This window comes from Eulemur rufifrons, chromosome 29, assembly GCF_041146395.1.
Source record: "Eulemur rufifrons isolate Redbay chromosome 29, OSU_ERuf_1, whole genome shotgun sequence".
Classification (NCBI taxonomy): domain Eukaryota; kingdom Metazoa; phylum Chordata; class Mammalia; order Primates; family Lemuridae; genus Eulemur; species Eulemur rufifrons.
Window position 1 is genome coordinate 88,656,532 of NC_091011.1, and position 24,310 is coordinate 88,680,841.

The 24,310-nt window shown below is 36.4% G+C and overlaps 1 protein-coding gene across 7 annotated transcripts in view; it reads right to left on the bottom strand.

Moving 5' to 3' along the window:
- Nucleotides 1–24,310, bottom strand: part of BRAF (B-Raf proto-oncogene, serine/threonine kinase) — a 147,117-nt gene that overhangs the window by 17,540 nt on the left and 105,267 nt on the right. For all 7 annotated transcript variants that reach the window (XM_069462732.1, XM_069462731.1, XM_069462729.1 and 4 more), the window contains 3 exons: nt 9,132–9,178; nt 8,210–8,328; nt 4,127–4,258 (listed from right to left, as the gene is read on the bottom strand). In XM_069462732.1, coding sequence (XP_069318833.1) covers nt 4,127–4,258; nt 8,210–8,328; nt 9,132–9,178 — 298 coding nt within the window. The remainder of the gene's footprint in view (nt 1–4,126; nt 4,259–8,209; nt 8,329–9,131; nt 9,179–24,310) is intronic.

Sequence of the window (24,310 nt, forward strand, 5' to 3'; positions counted from 1 at the left end):
CATGGCACTCTAGTCTGGGCAACAAAGTGAGACTCTGTCTCAAAAAAAAAAAAAAAAAAAAATGTATAAGGAGGTATATAGTTTTTAAAAATTCTTTTAGGAGGAATGGGAGAAAAAATTGAGGACAACTCTCATATTTTTATATGCCCTACAGAATTTACTTAGTACAAGGCACAAAGCAAGTGACCTTCAATAAACATCTGCTGGGGTGGGTGGGGGGCTCACTAATGAAGAAACAACAAGAAGGGAAAAGGGAAAGTCTTTCCTGGATGTAATTCATGGATAGAAGATTAATACACTATAAGAGCAATACCTCGGTTTGAAATTCTGGGTCTTTTTATTTCAATCTGCACTCAGCACTCCTGGCATCTCTACCCCTTCATTCACCTCTCAGCATTACTGAAGCACACGTCTGCTCATTTTCAGTACCATCCCCAGTACTGTCTCAACAGAACTGTCCACCCTGCTGTAAGCAGAGCCTGTGCTTTGTTCTCTTCATCTGTGAATCTCTCTGTATTCCACAGTGCTTTGTATATAGCAGGTACTGAAAACATTTTCTATTAAAATAATTTGCCTGTTGATAAGACACTGGTACTTATTTCCCGTTTCTTGAGATATTGTGCTTAGAGTCCAGACACCATGCTATGAGAAAAGCCAAGCAGTCTGTGAAGATGTCCTTATGGAAAGGTCTACGTGGAGAAGAACTGAGGCCCCTGACCCTCGGCCCTTGGCCATGACTGAGCTTCTAGCTGACAGCTAGCACCGACTTGCCAGGTAGGTGAATGAGCCATGTTGGAGTAGATCGTTTTAACACAATGACTAGCTACTCCAGTCAGTACCACATAAAACAGGTATGAACCTTCCTCATGGGAGCTCAGCACAAATTGCAAATTCACACTAATAATTTGTTTTAAGCTACTACATTCTGGGTGGTTGGTTATGCAGCAATAATAACTGGAATACACTTATGATACCAGACATGTTATCTATTATTTTCTTTTAAGAAGACATAGCACTTCTGCTCCAAGAAACGAAAACCATGAGGGTACAGTCAATATACCTAGCTTAAAGAAGCACATTATTAATCCCAACTTAGAAAAGCTGCAGTGAAAGAGGGAAGAATAGGGTGATTAAAGAGGAAAATACTGGAATTATAAAGAGGGGTACAAATGACAAAGTGATTTTCCAGACTTCCAACACTAGGGTAAGTTAAGGTAAAAAAGGAATACTACTTTGCAAAGTAATATAGAGATGGTCAATCCTTCAAAGAGCTAAGAGACCTATTTTAGGAAAGACCTGATTTTTAGAACTAGAAGAAATTCTTTAGTCTAAATATCTTATTTTTATTAATGGAAACAAAAAAGATACATAGAGAAGTAAGGTGACCTGGTCATGAGGGTCTTGAGTCAAAGGCCTGCCATTACATTACACTGCTTTACTAGAGCCCCGCTTTGAATTTACAGGCAAAACCTGCCACCTCAGACTATGGGGTTGAATGTATAGGGGAATGGTATCTACGTGGCATAGTATTTTTGGATTCTTAAACAGACATTTAATCTGAGAGCCATGGAGATCAAAGTGTAAGAGAAAGAAAGAAAGAAAGAAAGACAGACAGAAAGAAAAATCAAATCAAGAGGATAGATGAAGCAATACCTGGGGTTATTTCATTGAGGATAACCAGAGTCATCCTTTCAAAATGTGGAGTTACAGGGAAAGTACCATTTGACGGAGGCAGACTAGAGGGTAATGAAACAGAATGGGGGTAGTGACAAGAGGATATCACTCTTTCACCCTTCTTCTCCATCAAATACTTAACTTCATTTCAGACTGGCAAATTCCAGAAGGATCTAACTATACTACTAGAAAGAATTAACTAGTAAAGGCCTTACCCTTCTGCTGGTCACTCACTCCTCTCATGGAGAGTAAGCCCTTGCCACATCATTTATTATACTCCCATGGAGGACAAAGCACCTAAAATGCCAAGAAGTGGATGAGTGCAGAACTCTGGGATGCTTTTATCCACATTTTGGAGATAATAATACTTGTTTCCGTATTATACTTTTATTATTGTATTAAAATAAACCTGTTCACTGACAAATGGATTTTATCCAGATTTTAGGTTCATAAATTTATGTTAATCTGCAGTCTCTATGATAAATCAACTAAACTAAAGATCCCTAGTAATTTCTGTAGACAAATAATATGCACAGGAAAGGTGAACACGGCACACGGTTTTATGCTGTACCAACGAATTAATAAGACTGTAAAAGGCAGAGCACATGAAGTGTGCAAATTAGAGACAATTTTGCTACTCAGACTGCCATTATCAAATCAGTCATCTCAGTGATCTAGATCTGACACCAGTGCAGTAAGTGCAATGCCTCACTTATGTTCTTTAGCTAATATATTGGTCCACCCTGAATCTAAGTCTCACATAGGCTTAAAATACCAAATAATTAAAACTGAAGTCATATGCTGTTTAACACGCAAAGCCAAGACTCAACATTCTAATGCTATGAAGTAGTTAGAAAGTCCAATAGCAACTAAAAATTTAGTTTTATGATGAAATGGGCAGAAGTGTAGCCATTTAAAAAAATCCTCAAAACACAGAATCAAGACGACTGTTGAGTAAGGGCCACATATATGGTGATTCAATAAGTATACACAAAATACATGATACTCCCCTGATATCACAGGGTAGTGAAGAGAGAAACCTATAGAGATGTCACCAAAAACACCGAGAGTTGAGCCACCGACCAAAACAAACACATCCCTTAAATGAAGCAACATATTTATACACAAAAACCATCATTTCATTAGGTTGGGAAGTTATATGGAAATATAAGTAAAGCTCACACTTTTAAAAATTCCTTTGGACTGGTGATTCTCAACTTTAGTATGCATCAGAATCACCTGAGAAACCTAAGAAATGCACGTAGCCTGGACCTCACTCTAATGAGTCAGAATCTGCTCCAGCATCTCCATTTTTTTAAACAAATTTCCCAGGTGATTCTGATGCAAATCCCAGTATAAAGTCTAAACATTCTTTAATCGCAGTTTATGTGGTCAAACTATTGTTTTCTAATGAAGTATAACTGCTGTAATCTCTCTCTGTCCCTCTACACACCCATACACTTAAATGTTGAGGTATTCAAGGTACTTTCAGTAAAGACAACTCACTTTTCTTGGCCAGTTTTAAAAGCCTAAGTAAGTTTAATGTGGCTGAGATAGAAAAGGCTAAGAGCTCCATGAGGTTACACTGGTACCTTCTGGAAGGTAAGGGACAGAGAAAAGGAACTTAGGAAGGAAAGAGGTAAAAAATTATCCTCCTACTAGAATTCTAATTATAGAAAAATCAAAGCATGATGTAACATTTTTTCCATTTACCTAATTTTAAAAATTAAAAAAAAATGAAGAAACCTTAATAATTTTAAAAGAATTTGTTATAAAGAAGTCCATAACTGAGTACCTGCACCAATAGCATAATCTGTGATAGAATAAAAGGTATAAAGTCCAGATGCTATCATAGAAGAGCTCATTCATCTAATTGTGCTATGGTCAAGAAACCTGAGGTATATCCATTGCTGTATCTTTAAAAAATCAGGAATTTCACTCCATTGTAACATTTAAGACTCTTTTTTTTTTTTTTTGAGACAGGGTCTTGCTCTGTTGCCTTTGCTAGAGTGCAGTAGCATCATCATAGCTCACTGCAATCTCAAACTCCTGGGCTCAAGTGATCCTTCTGCCTCAGCCTCCCAAGTGGCTGGGACTATAGGTGCACAACACCACACCTGGCTAATTAACTTTTTAAAAAATTTTTTGTAGAGGCAGGGTGCTGCTGTGTTGCCCAGGTTGGTCTCGAACTCCTGGCCTCAAATGATTCTCCTGCTTTGGCCTCCCAAAGTACTAGAATTATAGGTGTGAGGCAATGACTGATATTTTAAGGAAAGGCCTTACAGGCTGCTATTATTGCCAAAAGTGTACAAAAGATTGCCAAAACTTGGTAACAGTAAGATCAAGAAATCTACCCTTCATGCTTACCCAGGACTCAACACTTCTTTTCTACAACTAACTGGAGCCTTTATACAAATTGTAAAATAAACCCAGAGAGATGGTAAATATTTACCTGGTCCCTGTTGTTGATATTTGAATAAGGTAACTGTCCAGTCATCAATTCATACAGAACAATCCCAAAAGCATACACATCTGACTGAAAGCTGTATGGGTTTTTATCTTGCATTCTGATTACTTCTGGTGCCTGTTAGAACATAAAACGAAAAATATTCTAGTTTATTCTTCAATTTAACTGAATAAAGACTGAAAAACAAACTATTAAAATTCCCAGAGCAATGCTTTTATCATTTAAAAAAATCTGTCTAATATGTAATTAATTCTCTTATTAATGGTCAAAGATTAGGAATTAAGAAAGATGAAGAAAAAAAAACCCTGCTCTTTAAACTCAGAAAGAGGCAGTTTTAGCTGAGATTCCCTAATGCATTACTAAGATTTTATAATTTTATCAGCCACCCTCTTTCCATACAAAATATCATCATTGCCATTTGAACTCTTCCCATGACTTACCCTATTAGAATCAGTTCCCACTTCCCAATCCTGATTCAGCAAAGAAATACTAGACTGTGGTTATAAGATGCTTGCGAGCAGCACAACTACTGTAGTAATTGTCTTAGAATTTAAGTTTTCCCATTGGTACAAATGATTTTCCTCAGCTCAGGGCACCTTAGAAAATAATGGCAGAATTTCAAGAATGATAAACTGAAATCTTGTTCCAAGCCATGGAATAAGCATATGGTAATAAACATGCCATGGATGCTTTAACAAAAGCAACAGATAGCAGGTAGATTTAGTAGAAGGTAAAGAATCTTTTGGCTGCTGCTTCTTGGGCAATGAAACAGATTGAATCATATTTCCTACATTTTTATACGTTTCCATCACTGTATTGTGCAACCAGATTTCTTATTTATATGAAGGACAATAAATGGTTGATTAAATGTTAGCTTAAAAGATTTGTTCTTTCACCTTGCATCTTTTGTATTATTTCATTTGGAAGGGATTCAAACTGCAGTATATTAATGAAAACTTTGTGAAAGTATCAACTGGATAGCATACACAGTACTAACTGCAAAAATGGCTGAAAGACCTGGGACAAGATTCCTGGTTATTGGTCTGGGTAACGCAGGTATCTCACAAGGAGAGGTAACAGAGGTACTCAGCAGCAGCTGCAAATCAGAATCACTTGTGGAGCTTTAAGCCTCTCAATGCCCAGACTATACTCCATCCCAATAATATAACAGAATCTGGGGGTGGGACCCAAACATTACTAGTCTTTAAAGCTCCCCAGATGATTCTAATACCCAACCAAAGTTGAGAACCACTGATGGGAGATCCTGAAGAGAGTGAGATGATGGGGGTGGAGAAGAAGGTTGTATTAATATCTACTTGCTTTTGTCAAACTTTTTTTGATAATTGCTTTAAGTAATACAGTACAAAATAAACCACATACAACTGTGATGTAATGAATAAGCCAGAACACTGAGAGGCTGGTTATGATAAAAATGTAATTTTCAAAGCATGAACCAATTTTTGTGAGGGACAGACTATAAATGACATGAAGGACTGTCTTTTTAAAATTTAGTTTTTTTTTTTTGTTTTTTTTTTTGAGACAGAGTCTCACTCTGTTGCCCGGGCTAGAGTGCCGTGGTGTCAGCCTAGCTCACAGCAACCTCAAACTCCTGGGCTCAAGCGATCCTACTGCCTCAGCCTCCCGAGTAGCTGGGACTACAGGCATGCGCCACCATGCCCGGCTAATTTTTTTCTATATATATAATTTTAGCTGTCCAGATCATTTCTTTCTATTTTTAGTAGAGACGGGGGTCTCACTCTTGCTCAGGCTGGTCTCGAACTCCTGAGCTCAAACGATCTGCCCACCTCGGCCTCCCAGAGTGGGAGGCCTAAAATTTAGTTTTATCTCACTGTTGTTGGTAGACAGGCTTGATAAAAAGTTGCATGTCACCTATTTATAGGAAATGCACGAACAATCCTCAATTTAGTGATTTGATTTGTAAAAAATTTCACAAAAGTTTCTTTCTCCAAGATATAAATAAAACAAAGTTGAGAAGTCCATTGTAAATAATTCAGAGGACCACATAACCCTAGTTCTGACCAAACTTTTCTCTCCTAATCCATGGATATTCCATATTTGTGTCTGAAGGCAGTATCAACCCAAGTTTTAATTAACAATGAAGGGTAGGTACTATTAGCTATTCTCTTGTCTTAAAACTCACCATGGTGGAATAAAGGATTAACCCATCTATCCATGTATCAACAAAAAAGTAACTAGAAGAAAAATATAAAACTTCGTGTATAATAATCTTCTAACTATATAAACTAATGTTTTTGAAAAAGGACAAACCTGAAGACTCGATTGAGCCTAACTCTCTCACAATAGATAAAATAAACACAGCTTTAAAACATGTGAAAATTGTTTCTTTATAATTTTAGGTTTTGCAATTTCAGCACTTAAAATCTGTTTTCCTTCATTCTTAGGGTACACTGCCATTTGTCACAGATGTGTGCTTTAAAGGTGCCTGAGATCCAGATTATAATTATTAGTTTCTCATATATAATTATTAAAATAGTTAAACATAGATTAACGAATGAAGAAAAATCTAGCTAACTCCAATTACTGAATCTTAGGAATAGAAAGGCCATTAGAAATCCATTAGTTCAACCCAACATTTCAGATGGAAAGACTGAGAGGAGGTTAAGAAACTTGTAGGTTAATGATCAAACAAGACATAGAATACAGATCTAACTTTACATCCAACATCCCCTCTTCCACCTTGCCACTTGCTCTAATTCCACTTATTGTCATAAGAAATCACAGCTTGATATAATCCTAGGCTTATCTTGACAAACTCAGAATCCTATCTGGGACTTCCCTTCTTGGGGCTGCTACATACAGTTCAGGGAATTCAGGCAAATGTGGCTTCAGAGCCTTTGCAACTTTTCTGTTTCCAGCAGGGTGTCCCAAAAGTCTTAGTGAAGATTAAGTTATTTAAAGCTTAAAACTGCACTAAGCTTTGGGACATCCTGTACTTAGCTTAGAGCTGTGATTTTCAAACTTTTTGGTCTCAGGACTTTTATTCTTAAAAATTATTGAGGACCCTAAAGAGCTTTTGTTTATGTGGATTATATCTATGGATAGTTATATTAAAACTTAACTGAGAAATTAAAATAGTTATTAATGCATTTAAGTACTACAATAATAACCAGTAGATGTTAACACATAACCCATTTTTAAAGAAAAATAACTATATTTTCAAAAACAAAACAAAAAAAATTTAGTGCCATTCTCTTTAATGTCTGGCTTAATAGCAGCCAGCTGGAGTCTCATTTGTTTGTGAATTCAGTTTGTTGCAATGTGATGTTTTGGTTGAAGGATATGAAGAAAATCTGGTCTCACAAAGGGAAGACCTTGTGGACCCTCTAAAAAGGTCTGAGGGAGCCTTTTAAGAACTGCTGGCTTATGGAACAGTGCCTATGACTGGCCTTTCCATAGCCTGCTGCAAAAGCACAGAAGTTTTGCTTCCCTACTTTTAGAACTTCTCTTTATTTTTTCCAATGCAAAAACAGGAAGAAAGAAAAAGAAAGAGCAAGCTATGCAACACAAGGTGGACTGTTAAAAATCTACCTTTTATTTTTTGGATCTTTCCTCTTTCAGCTGCCCCATAATTATAAGGTTCTTTCTAGTCTGAAGGAAGTAACTTTCCAATTTAGGCTTAAAGAAGATTGTGAAACAGCCTCTCTGTTAAAAGGAGTAGTTTTCTTAGCAAAACCATAACAATGGCTGCAGATTACACCTGCTTTACATTGCATACCTGTTTTTTTAAACAGGGTACACAAAACATGTTGAATACCAAATATTTTAAACAGACAATTCTGAATAAATTTAAAACACTATTTATAAAATATATATTTTTGTTTGAAATATACTGAAACTGATTTCATAATATTCTTTTTAAAAATAGAGAGTTAAAGTCTATTTATATAAAAATTAAGAACACTGATTTTTTTGAATACTGGGAACTATGGAAATACTATAGTTGAAAACTTCAGTGACTTTCTAGTAACTCAGCAGCATCTGAGGGTCCAAAAATTTAATCAATAGAGAAATAGCCTGAATTCTTACCATCCACAAAATGGATCCAGACAACTGTTCAAACTGATGGGACCCACTCCATCGAGATTTCACTGTGGCTAGACCAAAATCACCTATTTTTACTGTGAGGTCTTCATGAAGAAATATATCTGAGGTGCAGTAAGTAAAGGAAAACAATAGATCTCATTTTCCTATCAGAGCAAACATTATGAAGATTTTAGGTAAGAGATCTAATTTCTATAATTCTATAATATGATATTCTTTAAAAAAAGTATAGTACTTTACATTTCCTCTTAAATATGTTCCTCAATAAATATGTTTTAAACAATAATTAGTTCTATTTAGCCTTTATGACGTGCTTTAAAGATTTTTGGGGGCTTGAAATGTGCTAGGATGAGGTGAGATGCTTTCCTAAGTTTATGGGAGAAATTGAAACTTTCCCTTTAGATTTTGGCAACGTAGGCCCAGATATCCTCTTGGCACTGCTGGGCAAGCTGGAAAGGCTCTTCATTGGAATGAAGATGCTGGCAGACAGGATCTTAGTCTGGGCTCAAGGAAGAAGAAAAAAATCATGTTTTTCTCACCTCATTGTTACATAATTTAGAACCTTCAGTTATATCTCAACTGCTACTGAGCAAGGTCAGAGGGCTGAAAGAGACTAGCTACAAAGCTATCAGTTTTGTAATGTTGATAGAACCTACACGAGCAATCAAAAAAGTCCTACTAGTGTAAAGACTTTTGATAGATTTTTTTGTAATGCTCTGTTATTCAGAAACCAAAAGCAGGCTATAGTATCTTGCTCTCCTATACTTGCATGCAAACTTCTTTATTAATTCTCTTTACGGTATATTAAACTTAGCATGAAAACTGTTTTTACATAATGTGAAGACAAAATGCAGAAGAAAAAGTCAGGATGCTTTCAAACTTCGCAGACAAATTTCAGGAAGGATACTATTACTCTTGAGGTCTCTGTGGATGATTGACTTGGCGTGTAAGTAACTGAAAAACAAAACATCATTTTAACCTGAGTAGGGCTAAAGGACTGTGGCCTCAAAATCTACAGAACATATTTAGGGGTATAAAGACTTATTTAGAATCATGATACAATTGAAAACTGTACACTATACATTGTGATAACCCCTTTACATAATATTAAAATAGACTGTAAATGAATTTAAGATTATAGGAACATATTACTGTTAAGGTACAGCCAAAATCTTCTTTTCTATTAAAAGACTTTGCTTTATTTTTTACTAGTTACCAATACAAACCTTTCACTCCAGTCATGCCTATTTATCCATGTCCTTTAAATATACCTTGATATTTAAATTGCATCTCTGTGTTCAATGCTCCCCTACTATACCCATCTTTACAAATCAGCTTTCATTTTATTTTTTATTTTTTATTTTCATACCCATCCTTTAAGACTGAACACAAATTCTAACTCCTGAGTGAAGCTTTCCCATGACCAATTCAATGGAAAGTGATCTTTCATTTTTCAACTTATGTAGTGATTATCATAATAACAGTTTGATTCATGTGGCCTTTTTCTTAATGTTCCTGTGTTAGCTCCCTATTTAGAATGTAAAATCAACTAGAATATGAAAGTTTGATTGATAAATTAAAACTATTTTAAAAGGAAGTATCATATTCTCTTCAAACACCTTCTTAAAGCTAGTGAGGAGCAAATTTCCTCTATAATGGCCACAGTGGGTCTATTTTAAAGTCAATGGGAAATTTAAATCATCTGTTATCCCTAAAAACTGCTTTAGCTGCATTCATTGAAGGAAAGGGCTGTGTCTAGTTTACTTCTGTTTGTCCCCAGTGCCTAGTATAGTGCCTGGCATGTGTGGTTCAATACATGTCTGCTGAATCAACTACAATGGGATGCATGTAAGGTCCTAGTCAAGGTTATTTTTCTTCATTTAATACTGGTGAGAACAGATATATGTATAACACTTCTGAAATCTGACAATGACCATTAGGAAATAAGTTTTGCCTTACAATGAGAATTTAAAATCCAAATGGTATATTCAAAATTATGTAATGAAAACTGTTAACAATGGAAGACTTGCAAATAATTGAGATTATTCATGATCTCATCTTCATTTAAACTTCCTCATTCTCCCTAATATCTTGATTTTAAAACTATATTTTTAGTCAAAATTTTCATTTCAAATTACTATTTATCCAAAGCAACCCCTTCTCCTCCAATTATTCTCTCATAGTATACTGTTTATTTCCTTCACAACATTTACTACAACTGAAAATTATCTTGCTGTCATGACTTTAGGGCCAGTGTTCTACATCACACTGTCACTCTTCCATTGAAAGAAAACGTGATGTCAGTCATAGGTCTCATCTGCTTAAAAAGTTCTGTAGTGACATAGAAAGGTAAAAACAAGTGGAGACAAATGGTCCCAATCAAAAGTTTTTTCAAGATGGGGAGACAATGTCTCCGTTAGAAAGAAGGGGGAATAAATGATGATGGTGTTGGTGGAGCTATGTCCTGCAATCAGTGAGACCTGGGATCCAGTGCACAGCTAAAGGTGTTGGTCTTTGAAAAGAGATTTTCTCCTAGGAGATTTTAAAAAAAGACAACTAACCTAATGGACTTCAACCATATGAAAATATGGAGGCATGTAAAAATTAAAAGAAGGGAAAATAAAAGTGTTTTCTCGATCGATAGTGGCAATCCTTTCAACAAATTTGATGCAAAGAAGTTTAGCAAGAATCAAATAGATAGAAATGTAACTGGAGGGTTCAAAAGGGAAACTTTCTGACCAGGAATGTACTAAATAATTAACAAGACATAAATGTGATTGCTGAGCTACTGCTATAACCAGAGTAGAAGTTGGAGAGCATAAATCCATTAGAAGCCAAGTTGCAACAGCTGCAACTTGAAATATACCACCTTATACTTGTGTCATCTTTTATAATTTACAATCTGCTTTCCCAATTTGTATCTCATTTACTAATTCTCTTTCTATTTCTATAACAAAAGCAGCAAAGACTAACTGCTACCCTAAATAATTCTATATAGGCTGATACTAAAACATAATTTCCGAAGCACCAACCAGTACCAAAATGGAAGTTGTCAAAAAACACGTAACTGATTGAGGGTGGGGAAGGGAATAAGAATAAATCAACTTCACTTTGCTATAAATGATACAGAAGTCTATCCATTATTTAGGATAATTAGATTGGACCTTCCTCTTACCTTTTTAAGATATTAAGGAAAGCATTACAGGTTTACAAAAGTATTAGGAAAGAACAAACACACTATCAACCAAATGAATATTACATTCTCTGGACAGGTTTCTCTTAGGAGTCTCTTTCCTTGAAGAAAAAGTGTTCACCTACAGAATCATTTAATCTTGAAGCTGCAAAATCATCTGGCAAAATTTGTTCTCTACTTCTTTCAAGCTCTTATCCAAGATTCAGCTTTTCAACATTCTTTTAGAACATAATATGATGCTCCAAACTAAATACTTTAGATTTGTTCTGACTAATAACAAACTAGAGTGAGATTCCCATCTTCATCTCCCTGTGGTAGGCATAAAAAACTTATTAAATCAGACATTATTGTGATTATTATGGCAGCCATAGTCACTCTACTGACTACTACTAAGATTATATTCACTTAAAACCCTAGAATAATTCTTCTCGAACTGCTCCTATAAAACATTTTCCCTTTCCTACATTTATCTGTATACTTCTCTTTTTTGGATTTGGATATGATTTTTGTATTTTGTAGACATGGCCTATAGTTTCAGCTTATTTAGTATTTTAATTTCCACTAAAAAATAGGTTTTTAAAAATCAGCATGCTAATGATGCCCTCATATAAGTTACTTCTAAATATGCTTGTCATATTCAAGAGAAGACTGAGGACCGAAATCTCCTTCTAGTGTGCTGTCTTCAGGTATGATCATTTATCCAGTATGTCCTGGTTAAATCCTGACATTCACGGTGCATCTCTCAATCTTATCCTTACAAATACCACGAGAGCTATCATTCAAATGCCTTGCTGATATTATGGCTACACCATCTGGCTGATTTATCAGTTTATGTCTATTTGTCAAAGCCCCTAGTGTCTCTCACTTAAATTTACTATTTTCTTGTATTTTTAACTATTTCTAAAAATCACAGAACTGGCCTACTTAGACAACTGCATTCCACAATTCCACAAAAGTTCATCAGACTTCAGGCACCAAGCTGAATCTCTCCTCAGACATCCTAGCCACTCATGGAGCCTACTGGACGGGCAGGCATGACAGTGATGACACAGTGTCAAATTATAGTCTCTCTTCTACTTTGATGCCCCTCTGCTCCCTTCATAATCACAATGTGGGTAGTGAACAAGATCGACGAGAATGACATCTTGCTACATATCTGCAGTCAGTAATTATTTACCACTTTAAAAACAATTAAAATCACCAATAGGTAGAGTTCACATATTTTTAAGTTGTGCTCCATAGTAGCCTAAACTCCATTTTTACTCTGATTAGTTTCTTTCACTTTTTAAAAAATCAAATTTGTTGAGGTATAATTTATATCCAACACAAAATGCACCCATTTTAAATGTATAGTTTAAAAAGTTTCAACAAATATATACATTTGTGTAATGACTACCTACAATCAAGATAAAGAATATCCATCACCCCTGAAAAGTTTCCTCATACATTTTTGTAATTAAAGCACTCTTTAGGTTCAGGCAACAATTGATAATGATTTGTCACTACAGATTAGTTTTGCCTGTTCTTAAAGTTCATATAAAAGAATCACATGGCTTATTTTGTTCGGCATAACAATTCTGAGATTCACATGTTTGTTGAATGCAGTTTTACAGGGTATGGATATATCACAACTTATCCTTTACCTGTTGGACATTTGGGTTGTTCCTGGTTTGTGAATTATGAATATGATATCATAAACATTCATGTACAAGTCTTTGCTGTTGACTCATGTTTTCATTTCTTTTCTTTTTTTTGAGACAGAGTCTCGCTTTGTTGCCCGGGCTAGAGTGAGTGCCATAGCGTCAGCCTAGCTCACAGCAACCTCAAACTCCTGGGCTTAAGCGATCCTACTGCCTCAGCCTCCTGAGTAGCTGGGACTACAGGCATGTGCCACCATGCCCGGCTAATTTTTTTCTATATATATATTTTAGTTGGCCAGATAATTTCTTTCTATTTTTTTTTTTAGTAGAGACGGGGGTCTGGCTCTTGCTCAGGCTGGTCTCGAACTCCTGACCTCGAGCGATCCACCCGCCTTGGCCTTCCAGAGTGCTAGGATTACAGGTGTGAGCCACTGCGCCTGGCCAGTTCTGAATTTTTATTTTTATTTTTTTGCTTTCTCTTAGCATCCTAAGAAATTCTTGCTTATCCTTAGGCTATAAATATTTTCTCCTATGTTTCTTGTAGACATTTTAGTCTTAGGCCTTTGATCCATTTCCAGTTAATTTTCATGTCTTGTGTCAGGTAAGGGTTAATGGTTTATTTACTTTTTCTATATGGATATACAGTTGTTCTAGCAACATTTACTGAAAGGACTATCCCCATGAACTGCCTTGGCACCCTGGTAATACAAAACAAAACAAATGACTACAGATCTATTTCTAAGTTTTCTATGCTGTTTCATTGATTTATATGTCTACCTTTATGCCAATACCACACTGTCTTGACTACTGTGGCTTTATAATAATAATAAGTTTTGAAATCTCACAAAAGTCCTTTAACTTGTTTTTTATTTTCAAAATTGTCTTGACTATAAACTTCCAGCCATTGCATTTCCATATAAATTTTAGGATTAGCTTGTCAGTTTTTAAGCAAAAGCCTGCTGAGACTTTTATTGGGATTGTACTGAATCTAGAGATCAATTTGAGAAGAATTAACATTTTTCTTTTTGTTTTTTCAGACAGAGTCTCACTTTGTTGCCTGGGCTAGAGTGCCCTGGCATCAGCGTATCTCACAGCAACCTCAAACTCCTGGGTTCACACAATCTTCCTGCCTCAGCCTCCCGAGTAGCTGCGACTATACGCACGCACCACCATACCCAGCTAACTTTTCTATTTTTAGAAGAGACACAGGGTCTCACTCTTGCTCAGGCTGGTCTTGAACTCCTGAGCTCAAGTGATCGTCCCGCCTTGGCCTCCCAGAGTGCTAAGATTACAGGCATGAGCCACCACGCCTGGCCAAGAATTAATATCTTAATGTTGAGTCTTTAATATAAAAAAATGAAATTTCTAAGTCTTTTTTCTCTCTCCTAGCTGGGACCCACATTGGAGAGGGCACTAATGGCCTTTTGGAAAATGTGGTCATCAAAGCTACTAAGTAGAACATTGGTCTGAAAAGAATAAATGGGAATGTATGTAAACATGGAATATTCTGATATTGATAAAATAGAAATATCCTATTCTTTTTTACAAAGTTCATTGCAAACATTCACAAGCCCAAACACATAAAATCAGAAGCATAATATTTACGAGAGTAAGGTAACCCAATGAGGGAAAGGATAGTTTTTCCAACAAATATTGCTAAAACAACTATATATCCATGTAGGAAAAAAAATAAACCTCAACTCTTACCTCAGACCAGACACAAAAACTAATTTGAAGTGGACCAAAGACCTAAAACTAAAAGCAAAAACCGATAAAACTTCTACAAGAAAAAAAAATTACTATCACCCTTTTGTACATATATAACATTTTAAAGTAACTTTCATAATATTTTTACCTCATTTGTCTTCATAACCTTCAGGTTTCTGTGTGAGGCAGGCAAAAGGCAATCATTCCAGTTATGCAGATGGGAAAGCCAAAGCCCAGAGAACTTAAGTGACATGACCAGAGTCATGGTGGAAAGGACATGGGTTTTGAGCACAAAGATTTGGGGTGAATTCACTTACTAGCCATATGACCTTAGGTATAATACATTATCTAACCTATAATATGAAGATAATAATGTTTGTTTATTTATTTTTTTAGAGACAGGGTCTCACTTTGTTATCAAGGCTGGAGTACAGTGGTACGGTCACTCACTGTAATCTCAAATTCCTGAGCTCATGATCCTCCCACCTCAGAGTAGCTAGACTATAGGCATATGCATCACACCCAGCTAATTTTTAATTTTTTTGTAGAGATGGAGTCTTGCCACGTTGCCCAGGCTGATCTTGAACTACTGGCCTCAAGTGATCCTCCAAACTCAGCCTTCCAAAGTGCTGGCATTACAGGTGTGAGCCACCACATCCAGCCAATAATGTTTAGCTTGATGGATTATTTCTTTCATTTATTTAACACATTTTAATGAAAGCCCACTATGTGCTAAGCAAGAACTATGCTCGGTCTTGGAGATAAAGCAGAAAATACCTACATTTAAGGTGCTTACACTTTAGTGTGGAAGATAGAAAATAAAGTATATAGTATATCACACAGTGATAACTCTAAGAAAAAAAAAAGCAGGGGCAGGGGACAGGGAATGCTGAGTTGCAGGGAGTTGTAATTTTATGCTAGGGAGGACGGGCCTCCTTTCAAAGGACATTTTGAGTAAAGACTCCAAGGTGGTGAGGGAAAGAGTATACAGATATGGGATAAAAACACACTAGGCAGAGGGACTAGCAAGGGCAAGGCCTTAAGGCAGGCATGTGCCTCCCATGTTCGAAGAAGCAGAAAGGCAAAGTGAGGCCAGGAACAGAGTAAGCTAGAGGAGGAAGAGTAGATGAGTTGAGAGGAGTACAGAAAAGTCACGGAGTGGGGTAGGAATAGTGGTAGTGGCAACCTTGCGAAAGGCCTCTTGTAGAGACTCTGGTTTTCATTCTCAGTGAAACGTGGACTCTAGAAGAACAGAGGAGTAACATAACTTAAGTTTTAACAGGGCCACATGGGCTACTGTGTTGAGAATAAATTGAAGGTATGCAAGGTGGAAGCTGGGAGATAGGCAGAAGATCACCTTGAATCAGGGTGATGGCAGAATAAGCAATAAGAAGTTGTAAGATTCTAGATATAAAAAACAAACAAACAAACAAACAAACAAACACAAACCAAAAAAGATTCTAGATATACTTTTAAAGATAGAGCCCAAAATAGTTGATGATAGACTGGTTGTGTGGTGTGAAAAAAAGTGAAGAGTCAAGGATCACTACAAAACGCTAGCTATAAACAGCTAAAAGAAAAGAGTTAACAGTTACTGAGATCAGAATGTAGGAAGACAGGCTTGAGGGAGAAGATCACAAGCTCAATTTTACACACATTAAATTTGAGAGGCCCATTAGACAAGCAAGTGGAAATGTTGACCAGACATTCAACAGAATGAACGAGAGTCTGGAGTACAGAGGAAATAAATTGGCTGGAGATTGGCATAGATCTGATATTTAAATGATTTTTTAAACCATAAAACTGGATGAGATCACCAACGGAGTAGAAGAGGAACCAGCTGAGAAGGTCCGGATCGTGCATAGAAAGACAATCAGGAGAATATGCTTTAAAGCAATGTTTCTCAAACTTTAATATGGCTATGAATTATTTGGAGATCTTATTAAACTGTTGACTCTGATTCAGTAGACCTGGGGTGGTGTCTAAATTCAGCAATTCCAAAAGGCTCCCAGGTAGCACAGATGCCACTCAGATCACATTCTGAGTAGCAAGAGACTAAGAACATGATTAAGCAAGGGATTAACAACATGTTTCATGAAGAAGGATGTGATCAACTGCATCATATGTTTCTGATAGGTCAAATAAACTGTGGACTGAGAATTTAACCATTGGATCTAGCAACATGGAGGTCATCAGTAACTATCTTATTAAGGAGATGTTTTGTGGAATGGCAGGGGGGGCAAAAACCAGATTGGAGTGAGGTCCAAGATAAAAAGGGAGGAAAGCAATCAGAGGATGTGTACCAACAACTCTTTTGAGAAGTTTTACTGTAGAAGGAAGAAGAGGAATGAGGTGATAGTTAAAGAAGGAAGCAGGATTAAGGGAGGGTCCCCTACAACTTTTTTATTATGAAAATTATAAGCATATAGAAAAGTTAAAAGAATAAACACCTATAAACCTTCCCATCTAGATCTAATAACTATCAACATTCTGCTGAATGTGCATTATAAGAAGTACATTTTAAAATAGGAGAGAATCCACTAGGAAAGGAAAAACTAATGATGAACAACATGGAGATTTACTTAAAAGACATCTGTGAGTAGAAGCAAAGGGTTGGGATCTAGTGCACAAACGGAGGAGTTGACTTTTACCCTTTAGTGATAAGGTGGGAGAACTTGGTTTGAATGCAGCTAGGTAGATGTCATGCTAATTTTCTTAATGAAATGGCAAGCAAGGTCATCGGCTGACTTCTTGGAGAAGAGGTTTTGGAGGTTTAAGGATATGAGGTTTTGAGGAGGCATGACAGTTTTTAAGAGAGAGGGAGAATGAATGAACAGGGAACTCAAAGTATGACTGCCATATGACCTTAAGGGCCCACTGAGGTTGTTGAAGAGATTAAGTTGGAGAAGCAACATGGTATAATGGTTAAGGGAACACACTCTGGAGCCAAAGTGCCTGGGGAAAACTACTTGACCTTTCTATATCCTGGTTTCTTCATCTGTAAAATGGGGATAACAATAGCATCTACCACACAGGGTTATTGAGTAAATGAGGTAGTGTATATAAAGTACACAGATCAATGTCTGGCATGTAGTAAGTGTATATCATCACTAAAAACATAAATACAGTAATGTATGTAAAAAAACCCCGCAGAACATAGTTGGTATTAAAAAAAGAGAGTTAACAGTAGCAGATCTGGGGTCAGAAGATAATATTTATTGACCAGTAAATATTTTTTTTTTAAGAGACGGGGTTTCGCTCTTGCTCAGGCTGGTCTCGAACTCCTGAGCTTAAGTGATCCTTCTGCCTCGGCCTCCCAGAATGGTAGAATTACAGGCGTGAGCCACTGCACCCAGCCTTCACTCTTATTTTAAACATCTTTACTGAGCTGGGCACGGTGGCTCACACCTGTAATTCTACCACTCTGGGAGGCCGAGGCAGAAGGATCACTTGAGCTCAGGAGTTCGAGACCAGCCTGAGCAAGAGCAAGACCTCCGTCTCTACTAAAAATGGAAAAAATAAGCCAGGTCTCGTGGTACATGCCTGTAGTCTCAGCTGCTGAGGCAGGAAGATCACTTGAGCCCAGGAGTTTGAAGTTGCTGTGAGCTAGGCTGACACCATGGCACTCTAGCCAGGGCAAAAGAGTGAGACTCTGTCTCAAAAATAAATAAATAAATAAATAAGAATGAAAAAAGGAGGCCAACCAAGTATGACTGCATATTTAAAAAACAACAAACCATTGTGTAGAGTATTAAACAATTCTGAAAGGATATACAATACACATCAAAATATTAATGGCAGTTATCTCTTGACGGTGGATGACCGGGGCTTCTTAATTATGTGTATATTTTCTGAATTTTCTCTAATTATATATTTCCTTGTAACATGTTTTATTTTGAAATTAAGAAAATCTGCAACAACAAAGGATAATGTAGAAATCATTCATATTCTCACCATAATAAATCTTAATATTTTTATACATTTGCCTTCTGCTGTGGTTTGAATATGGGTTGTCTCCACCAAAACTCATGTTGAGGCTAGGTCTCCAATGTAACGGTGTTGAGAGTAGTGAGAACTTTAAGAGGCATTTGGGTCATGAGGGATGCCCCCATGAATGCAGCAGTGAGTGAGTTCTATAGTAGCCAAGAGCAGGTTGTTATAAAGAGGTTGCCCTTTTTGTTCTGCACATGCCCACTTCCTCTTCTGCTTCTCTGCCATGTTACTATGCAGTAGGAAGGCCCTCAACAGAAGCCAAATAGATGCTGGCACCATGCCCTTAGAATTCCTGGCCTATACAACTGTAAGAAATATTTCCTTTATAAATTACCCAGTCTTAAGTATCCTGTTAAAGCAACAGAAAATGGAATAAAACACCTCCTGTCTTTTTTGAAAGTTTATAATTGTAAAAAATTTATGAAAGTAAAACATAACTGTAGAGTTTTCTATCAAAAGAAAAAAACAATTATCAATAGAATGTTACAGGTAAACCTAAAGACCTTATCCTTGATAGCAGCCACCATCCTGACTTCTTTTTGCGATTCCTGGAGACAACCACTACTGAACTTGGTCTATGCCTTCTAATCTTTATTTATATAAAGACACACACACACACACACACACCACTTTAAAAAAACCAAATATAAAAAGTGTTCTGTTTAAAAAAAAAAATTTAAGTGGTCTTATGTTGTGGCTTGCTTTTCTCACATGACATTATATTTTAAAGCCTCTATGTTGATACATATATAATTCATTTCTTTTAACTGGTCTATACTACTCCACTGCATACATGTGCCAATATTTTATTTATCTAGTCCTCTCCTGATGAACACATGTTTCCAATTTTTCATGAATATATAGTTTCCTATAATACATCTCTTTCTGTACACATTTCTTGGAACAAATGCTAGTGTTTTGGGGGATTAGAATAAGGATTTTTCTATTGTAATAGATACTTTCAAAATGTCCACAGGGTGGCTGGTTCCATCAGGAATATCCCAGTAAGCAATTCCTCTAATCTTTACAAACACGTGATCTCATCAGAATTCAGGTATTTTATCAATCCCAGTGGGTACTTTTTTGTTTTGCCTTGCATTTTTCTGATTAATATCAGCATCTTTCTTTCTATTATTATTTTTACCCACCAGAAAATCTGTTCACTAATTATTCTTTGGCCAATTAGGATTATTTTCAATCACTAATACATGTTCACTATCTTTTCAGATTTAATCCATCCTTCTATTTTCCTTTCAACTGGGTTTCCTTATGAGTAAAAAGCATGTTTTTCATTGCTTTAAAAAAGTAAATTGTAAGGATTTGTCCCCAAATTATTTTTAATCGCCTTATTTTCAGTTGTAACATTTCTGTGAGTATACCAATAGGCCACAACTTTTTCTATGTGCCTCCCTGATTTAACATTAGTAAATTTTCTGATAAAGCTAAATTAAAAATTATACCATAAGTATTATACTGAAATTAAAAGTCCTGCAAAGAAATGGCATGATGGATTGACCATTCCTGAAATTTCTTTTGTAGCAATATTCTTAAAATACCTCGGTCCTTGGGCTGAATCAATGACTGGCAGGTGAGAAGATAGTAAAACATACTTTATGAACCCTGATTTCTCAGAGTAAGTTTTTAATTATCTACCATTAGAATAGCTCTGTTCTCTTCACATAAACCTAGGATTCAGAAATGATCTTTCACTGAAGTACAAATAAAGACAGAACCACACAGAAAAGTGTTATTATCCCCCATCTGCTCATGTACTGTAATCCAATAAAGATCACACATTTGAAAGTCTTAATGATTCAACTTTTCTAATTATTAAAGGTTGTGTTTTATAAGTGCCTGCGACCCCAGCACTCTATACAATGAGTTAGTATGCTCTTATTCTGCATATATCCTGGGACTTCAGAATGAATTTTGGTGAGTAGTCAGAAAAAATCACTTTCAACAGCATATGGAAAACATTCAGGGGGCAGAATATTTTGAAATGAGGGCTTTGCACAAGTACATTACTAAGTGGCTATTTCAATAGTCTACGGACTTTTGTCTAGCTATGGACTATATCTAGTTTATTCTGTCCTTTGTGAGACGATGGTGGTCAGGGGAGGAGAAACCAGACATGAAGAGTCAAAAGGAGGTACAGTAAAAGATGGTAGCTGGAATGGCCAGAGAGAGGCAGTATCATCTGTGCATTTAGAGGGCTAAGTGTAGATAGAGCCAGGGGACTGAAGGAAAGATGGTTGGATGGGAGCTAAGAAGTTGTTAATTACCCAAGCAGGCTTCTAACTGGGAAGACCTGATGAAAATAATTCTAAAAAACATTAAAAAAAGCCCTCAGGATGAAGGTATGGTTAGTATTCAAAATGAACAAGCACTGGAAACAGGGAGGAAAAGTAAGGTATGTAAAGAATTCTACTTGTGTCATTTGATCCATGGGAATAGACAGGGAGAATAAAGGGAAAACCAAACAGAGGCTGAAATGGGTGACCAAAAGCCAAAAGGTAAGTTAAAATCTTTTATGAAGTCATTAGCAACAGTTAGGACTTAAAGAACCTGTTCATGATCCTTAGGACCATCCTGTTTGTCCTAATATCTGATGCCCGTACATTAGAACAGATTTAGACTGTTTTCTAACAACAAAAACACAGTTCAATTCAATGTAATGAAAATAGTTGTGCTTTCGTCATTGAAACTAGAGAATAAAACAGGAAGATTCACTTCAACAAGAAGCACTCATACAATCTGGTAATGTGTTCCAATTAATTATATACATTTATGTAACTTGGTTTGTAAAAAATTTATCCAGGTATCCTTTCTGAATAATTGCATAATACAGATAAACTAATATTAAACCATATAGCATTTTGCATAATAGTTTTTAAACGTTTTTTTGCTGAGGACCCCTTAAAAGAATTCTGGGAAACTATTTAACTCCCTGTATGCTTTAAATTAACATTTGAAAGTTAAGTTTAAATAATTACAAAGGGTATAATTTCTAGTGTACTATAAATATCAATATTTTAACTTTTTTTGTTTTTATTCTTAGATGAATGTTCCTTAGAAAGCATCTGTTCTGTCTCAATGGATAGAAAGTCATCTTTTATCTCTCTGAGGAAATTGATAGGTTTTTTTGAGGGGGTGGGGGAGGTAATATTGCACAGTGTCTGTTTCTCTTGAGTGCCTTTTCCCCCTGCACTTTAGTCTCTCTCATTTGCATCAGATTTCCCCTCTGATATCTGGTGATCCAGAGATAATCTGTTTTACCAGACTAAGTGAGGGACTGGCAAGTTGTCTGGAAGCTTTAAGCATACAGATGGGCTTGTTGGTTTTTTCTTTTTTTTTTAGACACAGGGTCTCCTCTGTCACCCAGGCTGGAATGCAGTGGTGTGATTATAGCTCACAGCAACCTCAAACTCTTGGGTTCAAGAGATCCTCCTGCCTTAGCCTCCCGAGTAGCTGGGACTATAGGTGCATGCCACCATGCCTGGCTTGTTGTTTTGAACTGTACAGTTAATCTAGGTGGAATCGCTGATGTTGCTTTCTATGGGTCTTTCCTCTTGAGCTGGTGAGATTCCTCAGAGAAAAGTAAGGTTTGACTGCTAGTACTCTGGGAACCAAATGAAAGACAGGGCTAAGAAAATATGCATCCATCATTCAGTAAGCATATGGTCACCCAATCTCCCTGTTTTGGGTGAGGTATCCAGTTCCTAGACATAGCTTAGGGTCTCCCGGTCTAAAGATACTTGTTTTCCCCTCTTAAGAGAACAAACTTCCAGTTTACTGCCAGGATAAGGATGGAGCACTTACCCAGTGAGTAGGAAAAGAGATTTAGAGAAATAATAGTTTTTCAAACAGGCCTTTTCATTTTAGTTCCCTACCCCTCTGAGATAGCTGATAGTGCCAGTTCCTGAGACTTTAGAGGATTGTATGGTATAAATCAGGTGGGCTTTCATTTCTCCATTGCCAATTAATGATTTAGCCTTTGTGGGTTGACTAAGTCCATTATCACTTCTCCATCTGCTTTCCAGCTTTCAAAATATTGTTACTGTCTCCTTCTTATTATCGCCATCCTTACATATTCATGCTTTAAAAAAAAATTCCTTTATTATTGTTTTAGTGGAGTTTCAGGAGGGAGCAAAGACCTGTTACCTTAACCTGGAACCCACGTAGCCTTTTTAATAAGAGGATTTTTAATCTGCCAAAGCCTTCAGAATCTAAAGATGTATTGGTACATTTAACCAGTTGCATGCTATGATCTTATAAGAAGGAACAAAAAAGGAAAAAAGGTACTGTACATTCTTTGGTTAATTTTAAGCTAGTATTAATAATAAAAGGTATACTCTGCTAGAGGGCTTAAAACTTATAATTAGTACTTTTTTAGCTACTAAAGTCTAGCATAAACAGGATGGAATGATCTACGTTCATAGCGAGGTATACTAATTACATAGTGAGAGCTATTGAAAAATGTTAAAATGTTTTAGAGTAGATAGACTAAAGTTTACCCTGATAGTCTGAAACTATAAAGGGATAGAAAAATTTCATCTCTTCTCTATTACCCAGACTGCAGAGCTATTCAATTTGATAGTGTTCTTCTCTACTGTTACTTCTTATCTTAATCAATACTGGCACTTCACTGCCCCATCACTGTTTCTAAAAACAATTTTTAATACTATTAATATTCTTTGCTGGCTCTTTTTGTATCAAAAGCTTTTTTCTCCTCTGTTATTCTCTTCTATTACTTCTTTGACTATTATTCCCTTTCTTGACATTTCTCAGTTTTGATTGAGAAGGAGTTGGCTTCCCTCTCTTCTGGAAGGTAAACTTATCAATAATGTGCAGGTGTATGTAATCGTTCTTTCATTTTTTTCATTCAACAGATATGTATTGAGTACCCATCATAGGCCAGGTCCTATTCTAGGCATTAGACATAAAACAATGAACAAAATCAAGCCCCTGCTCTCATACAGCTTGCAGTCTAATAGGGGTTACAGACAATACACAAATCAGATGGAGCTGGGTGTTATAAAGAAAAACAAGGATGGGGTGTACAGAGTGACAGGGTGGGGTGGGGAAATGTTAGTTTTATAAGATGATCAGAGAACGCTTCTCTTAAAAGGGGACATATGAACAGAGACATAAGGCTATCTGTGGCATGAGTATCTCGAAGAGGATACGACAAGTATAAAGGCCCTGAAGAAGGAGCATGCTTGACCTGCTGAAGAAATAGCAAAGAGACCAGTGGTATAGGAAGAGAATAAGCTTTGTTTCTCTCTGAATGTTCACTGTTTTTGCCATGGCTTACTCTTCACAAGAGTTTAATATCATGTTTTAGAGATGAACGGAAGATGGTACAGTGGGGAGATTTAACAGCCAGATCTGGTTTTGAGTTCTGGCTCTACATTTACTTGCTGTAAGTGATGAGTCACAGCTGTGGTGTTAGTACATGTATACCCTTTTATCTTTTTATTCTAATTTTATAATGTAAAAGTAGCATAGTGGTTCTAGGGAAAGAATACTGGACTGGGAGTCAGAAATAAATCC